Source organism: Bombus fervidus, chromosome 19, assembly GCF_041682495.2.
Source record: "Bombus fervidus isolate BK054 chromosome 19, iyBomFerv1, whole genome shotgun sequence".
Taxonomy (NCBI): domain Eukaryota; kingdom Metazoa; phylum Arthropoda; class Insecta; order Hymenoptera; family Apidae; genus Bombus; species Bombus fervidus.
In genome coordinates, this window is record NC_091535.2 from 4,331,253 (window position 1) to 4,354,984 (window position 23,732).

Consider the following 23,732-nt stretch of genomic DNA (forward strand, 5'->3'; position numbering starts at 1 on the left):
ATAGACCAAAGATAAATGCATTTATAATTTGTAAGTATAACAAGACATATCACAAATTTAAGTTATCAAACTAAAATAACGTATATATAACCATTCCTATGGAACAAACTGGACTGTAGAATTAATAAAAAACAACAATAAGTACTAAAATAAAATGGTAAATTCATGTAATAGAGGAATAAAATACAGCATTAATTACTAAAAAAAATTTTTTAACATAATAAACTGCTTAAAACATGTTATTGAATAAGATATTAAACTTTTATAAAAAATTGCTATGTTAGTTTTTTAACATTAATTTACAAAGTGTCCGAATATTTTTAACATATCAAATTAATTTTCTTTTCAACATGAAACAATAGTTTGTTTTAAGTCAAAAGTTTTTTACCTTCTGATATCTATTTACTATATGTCAATATACTGCAAAACATTTTTGTTGTTTTATCTGCATCTATTTCTGATAAAGAACCTAAAAATTAAAGTTATGCTATCGTCCGAATATTTTCAAGACTGTTTGTATGTATGTATTCAATTGTATGTATGTATAATATATATGAACATATATATGCCATATGTTCATATATAGTATATAAGTAGTATGTCATATTTTACAGGTATGGTATATACATACATACATAGTGATAGTATATTCATTTTGAGAAAAATAAAAATGACGCATTTGAAATATAGATTATATATGTCATGTCATAGTTAAATATAAGTATGGCGCAGGGCGGTGGCATGTTTTGTGTCTTGTCACTGTTTCGATCGATAATTAGTTTGAGTATTCAAGTCGATCACTTAATATCACCTACTTCTTGTGTTAATAAATTTTGCGCATCTTTTCTTCTATACATTACCTTTTAAAGATTGTCGCTATTACGTCCACAGAAAGGAAGGTTGACTAAAAAGGATAAAGAGATTGAGGTTATATAAGGTTTTCGTTTTGACAGACGCGAGGCGCGAGCTCCGATACCCGTGGTGGGATGGTAAAGGAGGCGATTAAAAAGTCGAACAGCAGAGAACGACGTTGTCGTTAGTTGAGTGCACTAGTTCAAGTTCGTAGCTTGCATATTTTATTGGACTTAAGTGTTCTTGTTATTCATTATTTATTTAATGCTATAAAAAAGTTGTTTGTGTCAGATAACAGATAAAGTGAACGATTCGAAATGGATGATAAAAAAACAGGTCAGTGTATAAAAGATAAGGATTTTGTTTCAAATAGTTTTTATTAAATGTAATTTACTGTTACAATTTAATATAACGAACTATTTTTTAATATAATTGTATATGTAACAAGAACAACTGGTAACATATTATATGTATATTTATAGAATTTATATTGATTTTGATATATTTCTTTTATTTAAATAAAATGATATATGATTTCTATAATTCTACTTCTTTATCATGTATAACTGTGAAGTGTTAATGAACTTTGTTCAAATTTTCTTTTTCTATGTTTCATTTATTAGAACACATTGTCATGACACCAAAATGTAAGACTGCAAATTCTACAACTATTATAATAGAAAGACAGGCTTTAGAACCCCCAACAGAAAATGGAAATGAAAACAACGTACATATTGCTGGAGGAGATCACAAAGGAATAGTTATTAATAAACAAGCAATCGCTGGTATATAATGTTCTATCATAACTTAATATATTAAAAACAATGTTAATAGACAAAATGTTACCAATATTACAACATTAATAGAATATTATATCATAAAATTTTTATAGTTACAAATGGTGAAATTCATCCAGCACATCTTTGCTTACAATTCAGAGTATTCTTAGTGAGTGCTCAAAGTGGAAAACATACACAAGAATCTAGAACTCTTCAGTTTTGGTTTGTAGATACACTTTCGGAAGCCGAACACCCAAGTGTAGCACAAGAATTCTTCAGAGAATTAGTTACACCTCAAGAATTTCCAAGAGGTAAAATTTATTTAAGTAGTTGATAACGTATAAATTATAATAGTGTCTATAATCTATAATTAAACCATCAAGTTTTTATATATAGAATATTGATCTATTATAGTATATAGGTGTAAGGTAGTTCTAATTTTGTTAAGCATTACATATTGGTAAACAACAATAATCTATTTTTATTTTATCATTCTAAAAGGGTATATAGATTATTGTTTCAGGTAGTGAGAATACTGTTATAACTATAAAATGATTAAAAAATAATATAAAGTACAAATAAATATTTTCTAATATAAAAATTTTTTTTCTGCACTTATATTGCAATAGTACAATTGGGTCACCAGATATTTCTCTCAATAGTACCATAGTAATATGTAATTATAGTATATCTAATTCCAGTAAGCTATATGGGTTTGTTACAGATTATGTTGGATTTATCAAGAAAATAATGAAACTAATGTTGCATAAGTATTCTACAATTAAAAAGATAGAAGTAGAATTAAAACAGCTTGAAGAACCAGTTAATCTTCCAACTAGACCATGTAAGTACAATATTACAATTCTTTTTAATTTTCCAATATCTTCTTAATTTTATTTATGTTTTATTTAAATTTTTGTATAGTTTAAGTAATATTTTTCTTTGTAAATGATATCATATAAGCTAACAAGTAACAACTAAGTGTTCTAGTTGAAAACATCATTACTTATATACAAATCATACTCCATAACTGTATTAATTATTTAATTTCAATATTGAAAAATTATTCTCAGACACAAATTTACTGATATATTCATTTAATCATTCATGAAAATTATTTTACACACATACTTCTTTTACATAACTTCAAAGTAAAGAGTAGTACCAAGATTTATTTGATTTGATTCATTGAACTAAGTGATCTTTATTGAAAGATATTGGAGGAGTGTGTCTCAAGTATACATTACAACTGAAACTAAAGGAAATGTGTATTTAACATTTGTGCTGCTCATGTTACTTGTATATATGTATATGTTCATTCTATATGAAATAAATGTGTTATTTTTAATTTCTGTTATTCACAGCTGATACTGGTCATATACTGTTCACAGTTCTTCCATATAAGAAAATTAGTTGGAAATCAGGTTGGAGATTATGAAGAAATTACATATTTTATTACGATTTATGTTTTTTGATATTTTATATACAGGCTATTATATAAAATACAATAACAATTGAATATTTGCCGGTCAAAAACTTAAAGAAAAGTTTCTCATAGAATTTTTTTATCTATTTAGTTTTATTCTAATTTTATCGAATTTATTGCTATTTACTTTATTAGTGATAACTAGTGATAAACATATGTATGTTGAAAAAATAGTGCAAAAGGTTTTAGAAAAATAAGTAAATATAAAAGCTGTTTATCTGCACATTGACCGGTAAATACATATTTTATTGGTTCATGCAATATAGTAGTTATTATAACAACATTGGCTTAACATGATTTTTTCGCATTAATCCAATATTAAACATTTAATATATATTTTAGTGTTTATTTTACTTAATAATGAAAACAATCATTTGTGATTATTCAATTTGCTTCTTCTCCTATAAAATATGGATCGATTGACTAAAAAGAAAAATTGGATATACACCATTAGAGATATGTACATATCTTATTCATGAAGTATATCATGTTTGTAATATGAATGCATGATTATGAATGCCATAATATTGTTATTTTGTTTAATTCGAAATTTTAACACAATGTAAAACTAATTAATACTATACATTTGAAAATAATATAATCAATTAATATGTTTAAAATATTATTATTATGTGTAAAAAAGTATATTTTTTAAGTATTTCAGAAGATTTATTTACAGTTTAACATATACATATTAGTGATTTTATTATACCATATGCAATACTCTTTATTGTTACTTTGATCTTAGTATAACATTAATGTGTCTATAAATAGTATTCGTGGTCACTTACTACCATATAAAATTTTTAGACTTCATTTCTATGTCATCAATTCTACAAAAAGTATTGGTAATATGAATTACATTTTTATTCTGAGTTTGATGTCACATATGTTTAGCACACACAAGTAGATACACAAAGGCTGTAGTTCATTTTATTTATAAAAAACTGAAAAATTTATCACAAATAATTTACTTTTTAATGAGCATTTATATATATATTTTGCAGAATCACGAAATATATTAATGGAATGTGATAATATTTAATTTTTTTGTTTGACAGTATCAACAGATGAGACAGTTATTGGTCAGCTAGTTGAACTGACTTTAGAAAAAGTGTTGGAACTTATTGAATCTGCTTATCCAAATCCAATTACAGTGACTGATATAGCAAAGTATGATCTTTACTATAAGAATTTTATTAATTATTTTTGCACTAAAATATTAATGTAATTGTAAACAATGTGTGGTAATTATTGCAGAGAACATGGTTGGGATTCTTCTGCTGTCGAAATAAAATTAAAAGAATTACAAGAGAAGGGTGTTGTTAAAGCGATGGAGCATGGAGCTTTTACTAGAGTTGTACACCAAGATACCCAAATTCAAGTAAATTTTATTTTTAATATTTTGCAATAAATTTACAGTATAGTGTCAATGCACTATTTTATGTATAATTATTTGTGGTAATATTGATTAATTAATTATAATATTAATTATTTAATTAATAATTAAATTAATAATTAAATTAATAATAATATTTATTAGTATTATAAAATTAATTATAATTAATTGATATTATTTATTAATAATAATTATATTGGACATTATATATGAAAAATTATTGTATCTCTTTTTTTACCTTTTCTTAGGTCGTAAAACAAATGCCAACAATGGCAAGTGCAAAACAACCTACTATAGCAATTATTACTGCACAGTATTGTGAAAAGTTGGCCGTTGATTCTATGATTGAAAACAAAGAAACATTTGTTCGTTATACTACTGTTGGTAAGATATATTTCATTTAATAACTCATAATTATTCACATAGATTTTATAAATTAATCTTTAATTATATGGCAGAAGGAATATAAAATAATATGATATGAAAATTTATTTTCAAGATACAGGTTGCTATTAATATTTTAATATTAAATGATTAAATATAAAGAAATGATATTGTCAAATTTTAAGATCAAAGCAGACTTTATTTACGTTTTTTTACGTTATTTAAGGTCTCTTTATTTTTTTTAGAAGTTAATGTATGTATAAGAAATTTCGATTTTCAAGTATAATTATGGAACTTTTTAGTGTATTAAAGAATTTGTATTAACTAGTTTTCATTACGGTATTATAATTATAGTATCATATATTAGTTGGCGGTAAAGGTACAAAATGTACTGCCTATATATATATATGAAAATGCATGAAACTTTAGGTACGGCAAGCTCACCTGATGCGACAGATGGAGTACCGCGAGTGACATGTCGTTTTGGTAAAGTAATTTGTAATATAGTTCCTCTTTCGTGTCAATGTCCTTTAACGTTATAGCTTGCCAATTGCTTGTATTCAGGAAGTGTCGCAATGGCACTACGCTGTGAAAAATACATATTATTAGATATTTTTATTAAAATACTACTTCGACGATGCTGCAGAAACAATATACATGCCATATTGCTGTGTTGTAATGAAATTCATTCAGATTATCATCTCATGTATCATGTCTTCATCTTCAACCATTTACTTTCTCAGCAATATTAGCCAATTAAGTTAAATTTATAGCACACACATATTAAAGTCCAATGCAGACATGCGACTATTGCCGTTGCGATCTTGCTGCGATCATATGTCCTTCTTTACTGTGTCTGTTAAGAACAGTAAAGATAAGCATATAATTGTAGTACAATCATAACAATGATAGAGGCACGTCTGCACCAGGACTGAATGGGTATGGTTCAGAACTATCACAGGTTATATCTTTTGTTCATGTGTTTTTTGTTTATGTGTTTTGTTTGTATAAAAGATACTGTTATATCATTTTATTTCCTTCTACTTAAGACTGGTATTAACTTCTTTGAATTATTACTTCCATTTTTAAAACAAATAACTAGTTAACACTTACAAAACTAAATTTTATTTTCCATTGCTTTTAACACAATTTTATATATAAATCAATTTATAATATGATATTAATATGTGTAATATATATATATGTATTTTACTGTGTATTATTATCTAATTAATCCAGTATTAAATACGCAACAATATATTATACATTTTTTATTATTATTATATTTACGTTTACACATACATTGGTTACATGAATATAAATGTTTGGAAAATACTGAATTATTTGTGGGATGTTAGTTCAATTAGTAACTTTTTCTAAAAATAGGAAGGGTGTGTAGGAATTGAATGATAAGTTTTACAACTATATTTTTTATACCAAACACAAATGTGTTATGATAGTTATTTATCACTTCTTTCATTTCAACTAAAAAAAAATTATGAAGACAAGTTGATAAGTTTTCGGTGTCTTCGCTTTATTTCTTATTGATATTCTCATACCGGAAATTTTTCAATCTGCCCTTGTATTTGATATACTGAAAAAATATATGAATTACTTATATTTATATCTAGTAATAGGTGCTGAACACAATTGCATCTGTATGGAATGAGTCATTTTTAATCAATTTAGTCACATCATACATACACAAATACAATACCAGTTTTTTAATAGTAGCACAGTGCACATGTATCATACACATATTTTAAAATTACTAATGGTAGAGGATTTTTTCGATGCAAAATAAGATTATTTTTGTTATAGGTGAGTCAAATGTTTACACATTAGGTAATATTGGTGCACACAGAATTGTATGCACGAAGTTACCAACTGTAGGTCATACAAGAGAAGCAATGACTGCAGCAGGAAATACAACTACCAGATTATTAGGTAGCATTTAAATTGTTCTTGGTTTAGTTATAATTGGTACGCTTGATTATAATTAAATATTTTACTTTTTCTGTAGGTACATTTCAGAAAGTTGATTTCGTTTTCTTAATTGGAATTGGAGGAGGTGTACCACATTATACAGATTATAATAAACACGTGCGACTTGGTGATGTGGTTATATCTTATCCTATTCCTCTTAATAAAAAGTATATTTATGTTTATTGTGAAAGTGCAAAGACAAATGAGGGTGGAGATTATCATTTTGAAACCAAAGAATATTGCCCACCAAATTTATGTCTTCAAGAAATTGCTGTTAATCTTAAAGATCAGGTTGGTACACTTTTACACTTGATGCAGACGAGCGATTTTTGCTCGTGCGATATGGTTGGATCATATGTCTTTTTTTGTTTTCCCAATTACGAACATCGAAGACAGGCATATGATCGCGCGGACGAAAGTCGTTTGTCTGTATAGGTCCTTAAATTTGTAATAAGAATCTAGTAGTTATTAAAGATTCTCACTAGTCAGAGAATGAGACAAATCCTCCATGGCAAACGTACCTGAAGGAAGGTTCAGATATTTTAACTAATCAGACGGAGCATGATTTTAAACCACCTCCACCAGAGTCTGATAAGTTATACATGGCTATTGGTGAAAGAGATGTTATTGAAGTTGCACATCCTACTGCACCTGCAGATGCGGCGAATAAAAGGTTATTGCTGTTTAATATGTTATTTTTAGTATATAAGATTATTATTTTTCAGCGTATAATTATAATTATGACCTAAGTAAATATACATGTATATTTTGTTAAGGTCATACAATCTTATAAAATCTTCAGCAGTGTTTTCTGTTTCAAATATAGTAAATGTTGACAAAGGGCACTTAATTTTAACATATACTGTGAAGGACACTCTCCTGAGTTACCTCTGTAAGGTTTTAGCCGCCGCTCATTATTTCTTAAAAGGTTACTAACAAAAAAGAATTGATGAAAAGTAATGTATGGTAAAGAAACACTACACGCGTTGATCACTCGCTCTACTCGTTCGTAAAAATCTAGTCCAATCCAATTTCAATTCTACATGTGTGCAAGGAATTTTTAAGGAAAAAAAGTTTTGGTCAAAAATCGGCCCTCTTTTGCCTGTGAAATTGATATTGGGTTGGATTAGATTTTTACAAGCGAGCGAGCAACGCACACGATGTTTCTATAAAATAAAGATTGGGACATAAGCACGACTATCGCGTCGGTTACAATCACATACGTATATTTACATATAGGCAGAATGCAGTGTACATAGTAGTAGTAATATATTTCTGCCAATAACTTTTTGAGGAATAACGAGTGACGATTAAAACTTTCTGAGTGTCCTTGATAATATATGTCAAGATAAAGGTCATTAATGCTAGGTCCCCTTTTGTTAACATTTATCATTATGTTTTTTTATGTCCAGAACAAATGGCTGTCCACGAATTCACTTAGCACCTGTAGCATCTGGTAGACATATTGCACGCGATGATCAGCTTAGACAAAAATTTGCAGCCCGATTTGGAGCCCTTGCCTTTGATGCAGAGATGGATGCTGTAGTCGAAAGTATTTTGGGTAATTGTCGTGAAAGTTTTGCCGTTATTCGAGGTATTTCTGATTATAAAGATGGCTCTCGTATAAAGGAATGGCAGCCTTACGCGTCCTTAGCTGCTGCTAGTGTAATGAAATCTATTATTTGTGCTATGGACCCACCTACCAATGTGTAATACACAATTTCTGATGCTCGTTTTATTTCATTCCGGACAGCATTTTATGTGATAGTTGGTAAAAGTATCATCATTTCGTATCTTTTTTATCGTATCGTCGATTTTTCAGTGCAAAGTGGACCAACTTCTTTTATTGGTTAAGAGCAATCGTTGTTTCAATTAGCGCACAAACAGCATAATTCAGAATTACTTAAGGAATAGCTTTTTCTTCTTTTTCTCTTGTATTTTTTAAATCATATTTAATGTGATATGGATCAGTTATTTACTTGATAAGCAGGAGAAAATAAGATCGTGACCAAATATATAATGGTCATAAAGTAAGATGCACCAAGTGCATTTTAATTATTTAAGAGAATTGTAGTTAGTATGAATGATTTTAATCTAGTGACTTTAGAATCAAGGACAATTCAATTTCACGTTTCCAAATCGTTTTCAAAGAATTTCCAAACTGCTAAAAAAATAGAATATGTATTTGATTGATAAAAGTGCTAGCTTATTTTTAAAATTTATTTCAACATGGCTATTTGAAAAATATTTTTACAATTTTTATATCTAAACATAACTTTTCAATATTATTTAATAATATATTTATAATATCGATGCATCGATTATTGCTACACTTATTCATTTTCTAACGTATTATAACATCAATTTTATATAATTTGATGGAATATTAATGTATGGTTTTGCAGAATTATTCATATACTCTTTGTACTTTTCATATCTCGCCTATTGCCTATTGTATTTATTTAAGTATAATATCGAGAAATTTGTATGTACTCAAGAAAAATCAGTTCAATGATTCTAAAACTGGTGCCATCTTTATCCTTTCGAACACAAGATTATCAAAAAATTTTTACACAATGGATTTTTTTGAAACGAAGGAACCATATTTTTGAAATAATTACATAATTTAAATTATAGCAATGAGGCTCTTGATTATCAAATATTAGCAGACAGGATCCGAAATAACGTAGGTGTGGGAACCACAGAAAGCTTTAAATAAAGTCTCGGTATAGTCAGCAAAATAATTTAGATGTAGAATATATGTAAGAGTAAGGGCAGAAAGTACATTTGGCAGTATTTATATCTAAACACAATCAAATTATCATTCAAAAAGTAATTGTCCTACAAACTATTATATGTTTGTCAGAGTATATTACCATTTCATACAAGTCTGTCCGCTTTCTCCATGGAGCGTATAGTAAATACATCTATACATTCAAATTTGATGAAAGGAAGAAATATAAATAAATAATGCCGCCCAAAACTTTAATCGTACTTCAAAGGAGATTAAGAATTTGATCTTAATAGTTATATTATTAATTATTGTTATAAAATATGTTTGCTTTCTAACGTGTTATAATTTTGAATGAAAGGTGTATGATTTTGAAACAAGTATAGATTTTTGTTTCTTAACAAATTTTAATTTGATTCTTGAGTTATGGCAAAATATTTGCATATACAGGCTGTGTCCTCTAGGATTAACCACTATTTTTCAGACATTTCTAATAATTCGTCAAAGAAATGTTTTGAACAAAAGTTAGTAAGTTTTCGGTTCACTACACATTTGAATATTAAAAATTTCCAAAAAATTTTTCCAATAAAAAAGTCAAGAGCACCATATGTTTTGAATTTCACGGAGTTGTAGTTTACGTCAAAATGAATTTAACGGTCTACTATACAATGACTTTGAGATGACTTTGCATTCAGAAACTAATAAATTAAACAAATCTAACGATAACAATCATACCGTTTTGCATTACACGTTACAATGTACAATGTACTAAATTTCTGATTTTCAGCTCATTTCAAAGTCAGTTCAAGATGATAGTATATTAGGTCGTTGAATTCGTCTTGATGTCAATTATAATTCTGTGAAGTCCAAAATATATGGTGCTATTTAAAGAAGTCAACAATTTTTTGGAAATGTTTAATATCCAACGGTGTAGCAAATTGAAAACTGATTAACTTTTGCTCAAAAAATTTTTTGGTAGATTGTCGAAAATGCCTAAAAGATGGTGTTTAATCTTAGATATATCCTGTATAGAATATACGCTATATAAAATGTAATAATATTAAAAACGTGTACATATTTATATTATAATAACTCTGTTCTAAATTATGAAATATTTTGTTTTAGTATATGATTTCTGAGTACAGAAAGCGTTATATTTATTTTTATAATGTTCTTTTTAAAGTTTATTATTATTTTGCAATTACGTTGCTGTCGCTACTTTGACATTTGTAAATGTATATCTATTTTTTTTCCACTCAGAATTCTTAACGTAGACCAATTTTTATTCAACTACAATTATATAACTAGCACTTTAACATAAATGGTAACATGGAGAAAAGATGTTGGTCAGGATATGTATAATGCTGGATAGAACTCATTTTTCTTCTGCAAAGTTTGTTAAAATGTGTCTATTGTTGTTACAGCATATTTAAAATCTGTTACAACTTTATAGTTTATCTTTTTGTACTATATTTAGAGATACACATAATTTGTCATGTATATATTTTGTATATTTATGAAATAGATCATCTTTACATGTTTCCAAATGATAAACGATTCGCTACAGATGGTTGTGATTACATGTTTGTGCTTCATTATCTTAAAATTAGCTTAACTGTTTCCTCTTCTTGCTATTGCATATTCATATATTCTGATTGTATAGCCCTACAAAATCAAATTGTTGATACATATAATAAATCGGTACACATTCTCATAAGTAAACAATATATAATATTTAAATGTTTTTGCTATCATTTTATAGAATTATTGTTTAAAAATGAGTATGAATTTTAGAGTCAAAAGAAGTACGTGTGGAATTTTCTTTATATTATGTATCTTCTTCACTTTTACGGTGGATAGTTTATGAGATATCAATACATACATAGCCAATATTATTAAATTATATTTATATTTCAGAAGTAACTATTTATGGATATATATGTATGTATTTCAAAAGATATCGTTTTTTAAAATTATTAGATACCGTTAATCAGGTATTTCACGGTCATTGTATGTACAAAATAAGACTTTTATTTTTCATATATAGTTTTCTTCGTTGCTTCTGTGCAATATGTTGTTGCATCTTGCATATATAAATTCTTTCCTTATTTTAAATCGTACTTTTCCATCTATTTTCTTTGATTCTGTCTCCTCTATCACGTTGCCAAAGTAGATTATGTCTATGATAAATAATCCAAAGTCTGATTTTAATAGATTTAACCAAATTTTATCAATTAACCGAATTATTATGAATTATGCATTTTTCTAACACAGAGTATAAAAGTATTATAAATATTTTAAATTTGCTAGATTTGATTTTCAGTTTTGTTCTAACTTCTTTGGTGCGATTAAACGTTTGGGCGATGATATATGCACCAAATATATTAAAAATTGTACAATTAATTAACATTAATTAAAGTGCCAATGTGTTCAATATATTTGGGTAGTGCAGAAATAAGATAGGTTTTTCTGGAAGATGAACGAATATCTTTATGTTATTATTCAATTCTATCTCAATGCATTTGGTTTATCACTACTGTAATTTATTTGGTATTAGAAGCAATTGTTACAGTAATAATTATGTATAACAATATTTGGGAAGAAATAAGTTTTTTCTTTCGAGAATGTTTTATTCGTTTATCTTCTAGATCAATATTGCTGTCGTCTGCATTAGAGACCAACATTACTGAATTCTACTGCCTATTTGAAATTCCAATATGGATATTCAAATACTTGAAAATTGTTTTAAAAAGAATTCGATAATATCTAAGCTTTGTTAATAACTTTAAATGTAATTTCCTCGCATTTTAACGTCTTTATAGATTCTAAAGCACAGGGTAGTATACGAGAACTCTATATTTAAGTGACATTGAAATATTCAATTCGAGCATAAATCTAAAAACTTAGGAAAGTAGTATATATACATTTAAATATACCTACATACGTATCGTTGGTAGCATTAAAACCTTCCAATTCTAACATCATGGTGATAATCTGCAAATTTTACAAGTGACATTGGTCGAGTTTTTTCAATGATACTTGACCGCTAATCAAAAGTCATTATTTATTTATTTATTTATTTATTTATTTCATTCATCCGTTACAGTTGAAACAATTGTATTGTTTGGTGCGTTCCACTAAACCGTTAAAATACGTCTAGGGAATTTTACTTTTCTTTCGAAAATGCTATTTTATATTGTTTTAAATATATGTCAATGTGGACGTGCAAACAGAGGAAAAAGATAAAGATGTGTAAAAGATTTCTAACGGTAGGAAGGGCCTCAGGTCAATTTAATCGATGAAAAGTATCACTTGTTGCGTAGAAGCACATTTTTAAGAAAATTCTATGAAATATAGAGAGTATCAGCTATCAAATATATATGTACGTATTATTATAAATATAGTCAAATACGTATAGGTATATATCTCTATTTCAAATATTTAGTATATGATACATAATATAATATATAAATCGTGAATTCTATTACGTGGTGAAACATTAAATTCAATTTACCTGATAATACAGATTCCTATGTAAGGCCTAAATATTATGTACGAAAGGAACAAAACTTTGTTACATATTGTGTTTTAAGCGACGAGGTTTTCAACCTCGAGCTTCCAAAATATCTATGTATTTACATATATTTACGTTAGTATTACGCGCTTTCAACACTAGTCGCACTATTGTGTTTTCCGTCTATTTATATGTAGGTATGTTTTAAATTGCAAATACTACTGCATACGCATACATATATAGTGTATAACTACGTCCATTTAATTTATATTTCAAAGAAATTTTATTAGCATCTATAATGAACATATAATCGCAATGGATTTCAATTTTGTCTGTTCAGGGAAATGATTTTGAATATTAGCATCTCATTTCGATGTCTAAGCCACAGAAAATGTTTTCTCCATTATTTCACGCCGTTTCACAAACTGAACGTTTATACGATTCCAGTTTAACAACTGGCAAATGTACTTGTGAATGCTTATTTAGTACATAGTGTGCGATGAAGTGAGCTTGAAGACTTCAGAAATGAGAAATTTATGCTTCTAGCTTGTAATCCGAGTAGTCTTCCGGCCAAAAAATTATTAATCACGAATGTCTTTAAGTAAGACCAGTTGGCATTTCAGTTTTGGTGTTATCTGTCTCGAATACGAAAAAATGCCTGATGTGGTCAGATGGTAAAATGGGTATTACCAAAATGTTTTCACAATACGTTTCTCTGATATCTTTCTCTAATTTAAGTAGACACATTTATTATGGAAAAGCTATGCATATATCATATGTGTAAGATAAGCCGAGTTGTTTTCCAAATTTTCGAACGTTTCTTTACTAGATACGAAACTTTTGCTTTTTATTTGTCGATTTTCTTTTCTTTTATCAAGATTAGTCGTTTCTTTAGGGACTTTCAATTTGTTTCTAACGAATTGATATTAAATTCATTCTTTTATGATTAAGAATACTCATTTGAATCTAATAAACATCTAAATCTAACAAAGTTCCATTAGAAGTTATTTAGGTAATTTTAATAAATAATTTCGACAAATACATAATAGAAAATAAAGAGTTGAGTTTACATTCTTCTCAACGATAATTTTACAATTTGATTTTTCTAAAATAGAATGTTCACCTACCTGTACTTCGTATCACGTTCGATTATCTATATATTAAGATTATACAGGGTGTCCTAATATTGATAATAAAACCAATACATAAAATAATAAGTGGAAAATATAGAATAATTTGCTTTTCATCTGATGTTTTGTTTTCGAGAAAATTGTTTTTGAAAATTATTATTATTTGTTTTTGAATATAAGTAAACAATCAGCAGCAGGGTATTCTACGTGCGGAAGTAAATGTAAAATGTTGAATAATATTTTTCGTTTAAGATCAAGTTTCCAAGAAAATAGATTCTGAACATGTGTAAGTCAGAAATGTGTAGGTGTAATAGATTAATTTTCAAATTACTTGGAAACTAAGCGTTTTTCGAAAAAAATATTATTTTACATTTTTAACTTATTTTCATCTGTAGAGTAGCCTCTTATCGATTATTCGTTCCTTTCTAGCCTGAAAGTAGTTAAGATTAAATATAGTTGACATATGTTCAAGTTCGATTTTTTTGAAAGCAGGCGTCATATGAGAAAATCTTTTTCTATATTTTCCATTTGCTTTTTCGCGTAGAATCATTTCCTTGTCGATTGTACCACCAATACTGAGACATCTTGTATACAAATATTAGAATTTATATATTTAGGTGTCATTAATTTCACGAAATTAATTTCTACGTATTGTTACTGTGAAATAAAATTTTGTAATATTTCACTGGCTATAGAGAACAGAATTACAAAATTTTAAAAAAGCTTATCGTATTTAAAGTTACGAATTATTCGACAAATATTCTGGTTGTACCCATGGTCAATGGCATTTTGCAAATGTCTACAGGGGAAAAGTAAAGAAATTGTTGTATCTAATAGTAAGTTACTTCACCGCGGAAGAGAAACTGTGATACTATCTGGACTTTTCTGCGAGAAGTAAGATAATAGGTGGAAAGAGCCATAAAATAGCATTTCCATAGCATTTGATTTTGTTACGAAATAGATCGTTAAGGAAGTATTGTAAAACTGAAAAACAGAAGAACGAACGTATCGCTGAAGTCTTATTAGAAGAAGTTCAATAGAGATACATAGTAAGCTCTGGAAGCAAAGAAACAAACAGTATCGTATACTTTTGTTTATTACGAGCATTTTTTACCACAATTAATTTTTTCTTAAAAATGGTGATGACAATTATGCAATAATATTGTACGTAAAAGTGTTACACATGATGTGTTTATCAAGTAAAATTTGATATTTAGTTGCATACAATCTGTACAATAACGAATTGTCTTTATCGATTGAATGATTAGAAGAAATTTCAATTTTAAATTTTATTCCATGTTTTAACATATTAATATAGTAGAAATATATATTAGGAATGATAAATAATTTTTTAAAAACAGTTTAATATATAAATACTTTATAAACACATCGTGTAATTTACGTTTTTCTGTAATGCAATGTTGCAAAAACTGCATGTATTGTTACATAACTCTGATGTAAGTTATAGACAACTACTTTTAGTTTAAATTAATGAAAACTTTTCTTGGTGTAAAATTCACTTTTATGTAATAAGAGCTCTGGTATTTGATGGAAAAATCGTTTCAATAAATAGAGGTCCATTGTTCTTATGTTTATTAACATATTCATGTCCAATTAAGATTCCTTTATAGTAATTCCGATTTCGCTATAATTAATCTAAATATCTTCAATAGTTTGTTAAAATAATTTGATAGCATTGAAACTTTAAGAAGAGAATAATTTCTTTCTTTATAGTGGTCTCTTTATCTTTAATTTTTTATAACAAAAGATTTGAAAAAAAGAAAGTGATTAGCAAGCCGGATAATAAATTGTATATACTTATGATGAATTTTTTACTAATTATTTGCTTTCATATAATTCTTGTATGTTCATGTTATACCTTAGTTTTAATACTGAATCAAATACCTAAAACCAAATTATCTTTATTTATCTAAAATATTATAACAATCATTTTACTATCTCTTTACGTTACTCAAGTGTAACACACCGATTTTGATAAAATTTTATTACCTCTAGTGTAATAAAAATTCTCATCCCAAAGATGTTTTGTATTGTTGCATTCTATTATAAGCGGCGCACACGGTGGACATTTGCCATAATTGGTTTGGATTTATACAAAGATGCTATAATACACATCGCCCATTGACATCGGTGCTCTGTCTTGAATAGATTCCCACATATTTTAGGAAATACGTTTTCAACATCAGCTTTGGACAGCTGTTTTCGTCTTCTTTATATTATACAAATTATATAAATAACAGTAATACGTGTTAAATATTTTTGCTATGGTATGTATCTAGTAAGTTTCATCAAAATCGGTATGTTACACTTGAGTGATGTTCCTTGTTAGTGACATTTTATTCTAAATGTTCAAATTAAATTGTTATTTAATTACAATGAAATTTCATGTATTTTTATCGCGCTCATACATGTTATTATTAGAATACAAACAGTTGTAATAGTTTCAGAAGTCCTGTTACTTAATTTTACTTCATTTTAATGAAACATAGAAACTATTTACTTTTGTTTGTATCTACTTTTGTGTAGACTATTAAAAACTCACACATACAGCAAGTATTTCGCATGACCAATTACTTTTTCTTTCTTTTTCCTACGCATTTCTTTCTATTTTCTATATTAAGGATTTCAATTTCCGTGCAATATACCATACATTCAGAGTTGATGTGTTTAAACAATAAAATCAACCTGTTAAATAATTTATTTTTATACTTATTGTTAAATTGTTCTAGTAGACTAAACAACAGTTCTATGTTCAACAGTTTTATGTGGAAATATGTGAACTATTATAATTTTTCATATTTAACAGCTTGTAAACATATTAGGAAGACACAGTAATTTAAATTTATTAAGCAAAATATAAAACAATAGATTTTTCTATAAATTCAATGAAATTAATGTGAAATTCTTGATTAGAATACATTGATATTCAAAATTAGAGCATGATCTGTAATTTATTATGATACGCGACATTTGGTCAGTCTTCTAATAATTGAGAGGTATGAAATTTTGAACAATACGTTTCGCTTATATTTTTTTCTCTAATTTCTCTTCTTATCAGAATTCTTTCAGTTGATAATTCCTTCAACTGCAAATCACGAAAAACTGAGGTAAACATTATTGTTATTATCGTTAGTCGTGAACACATGTTGTATTTTATTTCATTTTACAAATAACTCAGACACATGTGTATTTATTTCTCTTGTTCCCCATTGTTCATCATGTTAACCATTCCATCTTTTTCAGTCGTATCCTTTTTCTCATTTTCTTCTCCGATTTTTATAAATGGCGTCACTGTCAATTTCTGCAATTCTTGCGCATTTTGCTTGTTTGACTTACCATACTTATTCCATGGTTGTTCTTTTGATGTTCCAAACATCAAGCATATAATAGTCCCGGCGATAGAATTAACAGCAGCTATGATGAAAACTAATCGCCATTGCGATACAGTTTGCTGAAAAAAATAATGTAAATGATAAAACGATATTATTTCGAAATTTCATTAATTATTTTATTCTTTAACGTAATGTTTATATAATTGTCTGTAATACAAAACAATGTTTTACGAAATTTTAAACAGTTTCAAATTACAAATTTACAGATTATTTCTTACTATATTATTCCATATTATAATGATTATACAATGTTGTAATTTGTTGTAAAATGTTATATAAATATTATAATAAGGAATAGCACCGTTTTAAATTTCAAAATAATGTCATTTCATATTTAGCATTGATTTTTTAGTTTTATATACTTTTACATAGTATTTCTATTGGGTAAGTATCGTTTCTTAAAAATATTCATCTACATATACTGAATCAAAAAGGTTTCCATACAATGGAATCTTTTTTAATGTTAGTAACTCTATTATCTTTATAAATTATAATTCGCTAGAAAAAAATGTTTACAAATCTATTGTAGAATTGGAATAAATTAATTACAAAATTCTAGTTTGGTGTGTGGAAACCTTTTTTATCTACTGTATAAACAATATTAATTTGTATTTAATTTGATAATTTTCAACGAACCAAAGGCATTTTGCTTTAAGTAAAGAGTGTTTAAGAGGGAAATAATTAAAGGTAAGCAATTATACCTACAGGAAATTAACACTTAGCCAACCGAATAGGGAGATCTCCCTTTTTGACTTTAGCAACACGTTTTCTTTTTTTTTCTTTTTCCGTTGTTGTTGCTATTATCAGTTATTGTTTGCCTGGAATTGTTCCCAATTAATCGTGCCACTTTTTCTGCTTTTATAAAGTACAGTATATGATAAAATATACCAATTTAGTGGTGTTAAAGTTAATTAAAAAGTTACACTATTAATTTAGTTATGACTAAATAAAGTTATAATCGAACGATATCACGCTGTAAAAAAATATTAAAATGCATCATGAATTTTTAATCTCACGTTCAATTCGTGTTATTTATCTTTACTCGTCTTTAATGTTTTCAATTTTATCTATATTTTCTAATACTTTTAATACATACTTTTAATTTGATGTTTTGTATAAACAATATGTGAAATCGTTAAATAGAATCATTACCGCAAATATAATTAATCACTTAAATAATTTCTAGATTTCTTTGTTTTTCAAGTAGTGAATATTGGTGGTTGATACTTGGAAAAATGCGCAGTGGACAGCGTACAGGTTGGCTTGTCCGAGCGCAGTGGAAACGTGTAGCTCGCTGTGTCGTGCGTGGTTGGCTAAGTGTTAACCTTTTGTACTGCGAATTTTATTTCAATTTCGTTAGTAGCAGTTCCCAACACTTTCAAGTGTTTTATTTAAAATTTACTTTAACTAAAAAATAAGATAATATAGATAAATAAAGGAAGAAACAAATTCACTTAACCCTTTCGCTTCGGCAATCCAGTCCGCCAAAGTACTCTCACTGAACGGAAGCGCGCGCCAGAAATGCGCACAGTGTGCGTGGTTGCTGTATATACGTTTTCCTAAGTCTTAAATAACAATAATTCTTGTAAGAACCGTATATGAAATATCGTTTCACTGTCAATGGATTTAACAGATTTTTTAGCACGAAACAGTATACGATCGTTTGGATGTTTGAAATATATTGCGTAAAACGATTTGATGACATTGTTTCAACAATGAGTAACTTTTAAGAAGTGATTAATCCAATATATCAATAAAATCAACAGAAAATGTTCTGCCGATAACGAAAAACTACATTATTGACTACAGATGGCACTGGTATATGCCCGATGTATGGGGTGCCGAACTCAGGATTCGTCGCGTGGTCGTCGCCTATAAGCGGCGCTCGTATCCACAGGTTATCTCGCGGGCGCCGCCTATAAACGGTACTCGAAGCGAAAGGGTTAAATACCAGTTTTATTCACACTATTGTTGTATTTTGTAATTTTTAAGTGTATGATATATCTTGAAACAATTTCCAGGATGCAATTCTGGTTTCCTTTCGCACGTTTTACAAGAAAAGGTACACATGTAAGATTGTCGAGTGGGACTCGACAACGGAGATGCTGAGATAAAACCTGATATCGAGTCACACTCGACATAGGAGTGCAAAGGGTTAAGATAATCGTATTTCGAAACAACTATGTATATGTATTAAGTTAATTAAAATAAAAACTGAGAAAATTTAATTTCAACAAGAACCACAAATTTTAAATGTTTTAAAAATTAAAACAATATATGATAGCAAGTTCTGATAAAAGCTTTCTGAAAGATAGAAAAGAAATGATATATGAACAAGTTTTGTTCAGTTTTTAGAAGACAATTTTATAAAACTGTCGAGAATCATGTTATTCCACAATTTAGTACAGAAGTTGTACTTTAATTTATGTTATTATAATTATTATAATTATAATTATAATAATTGTTATTATTATCAAGTTACTATAATTATATTATTATATATATTATAATTGTTTTGATCATGAATACGATTCTAAATGTTATAAAAAAAGAAGTAGTAAACACTTAAATGATATCTGAGTAGCTCTGTTAATGAAAAATGTATCAAAATATGCGTTATCACGTATCTTATCATAATATTTGTCATTATGCTTTATCTCAAAGCGTAAAAAATGATTATAAAACCATTCAGCTCACAAATACCTTTGGCTATAACAGAATTGATTATTTCGTTCATTCTTTTCGTATTATCACTGTTTATTTTCACATATACTCTAGCAATTTTTTGTGTTTATATTTTTCCATATTGAAGTTAGAAGTTAGTTAGTTGAAAAAGTATTAGAATTTAAGCATCGTAATATCTGATCATTAATAAAAAAGTAATTATTAAAATTTTATGATTTAAAATTTTATATGAATTTAAATTTATTAATTTAATTAAATTAACTTAAATTGAATTAATTTAAAGAAAATGTAAACATGTGTGCAATTTTTAGGTAACTTTTGAAACTAGCTTATTGAGTATGGATTAGTTGAGATAAAATCTCGAATGCTGTATGGATTATTATATCCATGCTGTTGCAAAGGACTAATCTATATTCATATAAAGCAAAATAGAAAATTATTTTATATTCATACTTACATTATTGTTCGTCAAAATACCAACCACTGCTGGTGAAATGAATCCAGAGGCTATTACTATCATTCCGCAAAATCCAAGAAGAATACTAGCATAATTTGGACTCAAATCCACAAAAGTCGCCAAGGGACCAGCGGAAATCGCACCAGTTACAGTTGTTCCTGCCATCATGAAGACTACCGCGAGCGTCGGATGACATCCGCTATAGCCCAAAGCCAAGATGAAAATCCCGTGTAAACCAGTACATACGAACAAAGCCAGTTTTCTAACGTTGGTTAAACTCATCTTGTTGGTACGTATGAGCCAGTCGCTCATGATCGAGTAATAATACGAGAAAATCATTCTTAGTATATGCGGGGCTCCAGACAAAAGTCCAGTCTGCAAACAAATTTTCATTACTGATTAGTAAACTGCCGAGCAAGTTTAAATAATAAGTAGAGGTTTATTTCATCTTCTAAATAATCTAAATATTGAATACGTTACTGAATGAGAAATTTATGCAAATCAATCTTATTTTTTATGCGACAGACAAAAATTAATAACAATATATATATAAACAGAGTAAATAATTTTCTTTTTGGTTTTGCTATCACAAGATACGTAATAGAGATTCCTCTCTATATATGGTACATTCCTCTCTATATTGGTTGTCTGAAAAGTTTCTTTCGTTTTATGAGGAAATAATAGACGCACAACGTTTTTTGTTTGATATTATTTTGTCGAATTATGTACGATCCATTTTATTTTGTTGAGATAAACACCGCGACATTTCACAGACTTGGTTTCACGTTTGTATGAAGGTGCACTGTTGTAAAAACACGTTTGCGAAAGAAAGACACTTTCCGGATAACTTAATACATATATATGTACATATATATGTTATCTACACATTCCTTTTTTTTCTCTGAAACTTAATCTTTTAATCGTTCACTCAGAACCATTACATTTATCTTATACGCTGTATCGAGCAAGACTATACTTCTATAATTTTAGAATTAGTTTCCTTATTTGGTTCTCAATTTTTTCTTTTATTATTTAATTTGTACTTTACAATTTGTCCAGCTGGACATTTGGTAAATTGGTTCTCAATCTCATCTTCTGTAATATCGTGCTCTTCCTCCTCCTCTCTTACTATTCTTTTGCTCTCACCCATTATTTTCTCCTGCTGACTATTCAACAGGCGTTCTTATATATTTCGGATATATTATTGCGTAATGTGAGCATTCTTTACATTTTTTATTTTTACATTGAAATTTGCAGTAAAGGCATAAACGTCCACAGGTTGCTAATTAGATAGGCTGTTTCAACCCTGCTGCGATTATCGGATTTTCTACGTTTCAATCTTGCTTTCATTTTAATCGAGAGAAGAACTTATTTCAAGAAAATTTTTAACGAAATATTAAGAGAAAAAATTGTATAGCAAAACGTATTGGTGCTTGAAATTCAAAATCGAATTTTTTTATTATTGCAACGTATTCTACCCATCATGAGGAACAAAAATGTCGAAAGAACCGTGGGGCGCAAATGATCTCTCCTCCCAAAAAAGATGTTATTGTTTTAATAATTCATAGACTGACTCTAACCTCAACGTGTTGATATTCTGCAGTCAAATGCGAGGAAAAGTAGCATCTATCGATACAGGTTAATACCCTAAATCATCATATATTGCATATTTTCCTTTTTTTATTTCTCTTTTTTTGTTTTTTCTGTTCCCTCTTTTTCGTTGTTTAAACAATCCCAAACTCGCACTTCTCATTTTAAGGTTAAGTTTCTCTCCAAAATTATCTATGATTCTTCACTTCAGGTGATAAAATCCACGTTTAATTCGATGTATTCCACTCCGGCTTCTTTTTTGCTAATGATTATTCTGATAGATATTTGGAATCACAAGTAAAACAGCAAAATAACAAAATTCTTATCTTTTTGTATATATTTGTTTTAGAATGTAAACGACAGAAAGTATACTCAATTTGAACGAATGTAAATTATTAAAACAAACTATGTACGATATGTTTTACTTTGCAAAGAAAGAAATTCAAATGTGTTGAGTCTCAAGAACAAGGTGTCCATGAGGAGCGGGTCTGCATTCTGTCCACGATAATATAAACATTTTTCAAAACTGAATAAACCGACTACCTTTGTTAATTTGTTATGGAGTCGTGAACGTAAACATCGCCAATATGTTGCACTTGTTATAAACGTAGACACGTAACTCTTGCCCACTCGTGAATAAATCTTTCAAATTGTTGCATGTGATTTTTCGCGTGTCTAATTATCGATTGAGGATGCTATATAGTTGCAACTTAAGTATATAGTTGCATCCAATGGCAAACATTTCGTCGTGTGACATATCTGTTTAGAGTGCTCGAACGCGGCGAATTTTATAAAATTATTATAGTATTGTTAATTTCCTCTCTGATATTCTATGTAAGTTCGTTAATAAGGATAATTAACCTTATTAATTCTTGATCACCAAATTCTTAACTTAGTCGCTTAGAATCGTATTGTAGGGTTCCGTCTCTGCACATAAGGATCTTACATTATTTCTGTATTCTGATATACCTGTAATTTCCTGAGTCTTTGTCAGTAGCACGTTCCATCGATCAAAATATGTCGGATCACTTCCTTTACATTTATTTTCTCTACACCTTATACCTGTTTACCGTCCCTTGTTTCTACCAAATTTTCTTTTTCTCTCTCTTACTATTCTTTCCTCTTCCTCTATATCCTTTCTCTCTTCCGCCTTTACTATCAGATTTAGCGGTTGGTAGTTTGATTTCACTCTCTCATCTATATGTAATTAAAATATGTCCTTCTCCTTTTTCAATCTTGCATTATTGATCATTACATAAACGATAACCGACGCTCTGCTTCTTTTTACCTCCATCTATTTCCCGTCTTCATTCCCTTTCAAGCTTC

At 28.1% G+C, this 23,732-nt stretch overlaps 2 protein-coding genes across 6 annotated transcripts in view; one reads left to right on the forward strand and one right to left on the reverse strand.

Annotated features, from left to right (window-relative positions):
* The first annotated feature begins 731 nt into the window (after window positions 1–731).
* LOC139996935 (uncharacterized) lies at window positions 732–15,846 on the forward strand. 4 transcript variants are annotated; one of them, XM_072021500.1, is made up of 14 exons: window positions 732–1,058; window positions 1,151–1,188; window positions 1,476–1,637; window positions 1,745–1,942; window positions 2,356–2,475; window positions 2,996–3,055; window positions 4,179–4,290; window positions 4,378–4,501; window positions 4,765–4,900; window positions 5,330–5,386; window positions 6,722–6,847; window positions 6,924–7,177; window positions 7,372–7,559; window positions 8,299–15,846. In XM_072021500.1, exons 2-14 carry the CDS (start codon window positions 1,170–1,172, stop codon window positions 8,597–8,599), a joined length of 1,857 nt encoding a protein of 618 aa, XP_071877601.1. In that variant the 5' UTR covers window positions 732–1,058; window positions 1,151–1,169; the 3' UTR covers window positions 8,600–15,846. The 4 variants fall into 4 exon arrangements, with proteins under 4 accessions (XP_071877601.1, XP_071877602.1, XP_071877603.1 ...); XM_072021501.1 differs by lacking the exon at window positions 5,330–5,386 and having other exon boundaries at window positions 732–1,188; XM_072021502.1 differs by lacking the exon at window positions 2,996–3,055 and having other exon boundaries at window positions 732–1,188.
* A 1,569-nt stretch (window positions 15,847–17,415) lies between these two features.
* Window positions 17,416–23,732, reverse strand: part of Napi-t (Na[+]-dependent inorganic phosphate cotransporter) — a 33,849-nt gene continuing 27,532 nt past the window's right edge. For both annotated transcript variants that reach the window (XM_072021508.1, XM_072021507.1), the window contains 2 exons: window positions 20,817–21,191; window positions 17,416–17,733 (listed from right to left, as the gene is read on the reverse strand). In XM_072021508.1, coding sequence (XP_071877609.1) covers window positions 17,473–17,733; window positions 20,817–21,191 — 636 coding nt within the window. In that variant the 3' untranslated portion in view covers window positions 17,416–17,472. The remainder of the gene's footprint in view (window positions 17,734–20,816; window positions 21,192–23,732) is intronic.

Coding starts and splice junctions, on each gene's coding strand:
- LOC139996935 (XM_072021500.1), top strand. Junction 4,291..4,377: donor ACAGTGACTGATATAGCAAA/GTATGATCTTTA, acceptor TAATTATTGCAG/AGAACATGGTTGGGATTCTT. Junction 7,560..8,298: donor GCAGATGCGGCGAATAAAAG/GTTATTGCTGTT, acceptor TTTTATGTCCAG/AACAAATGGCTGTCCACGAA.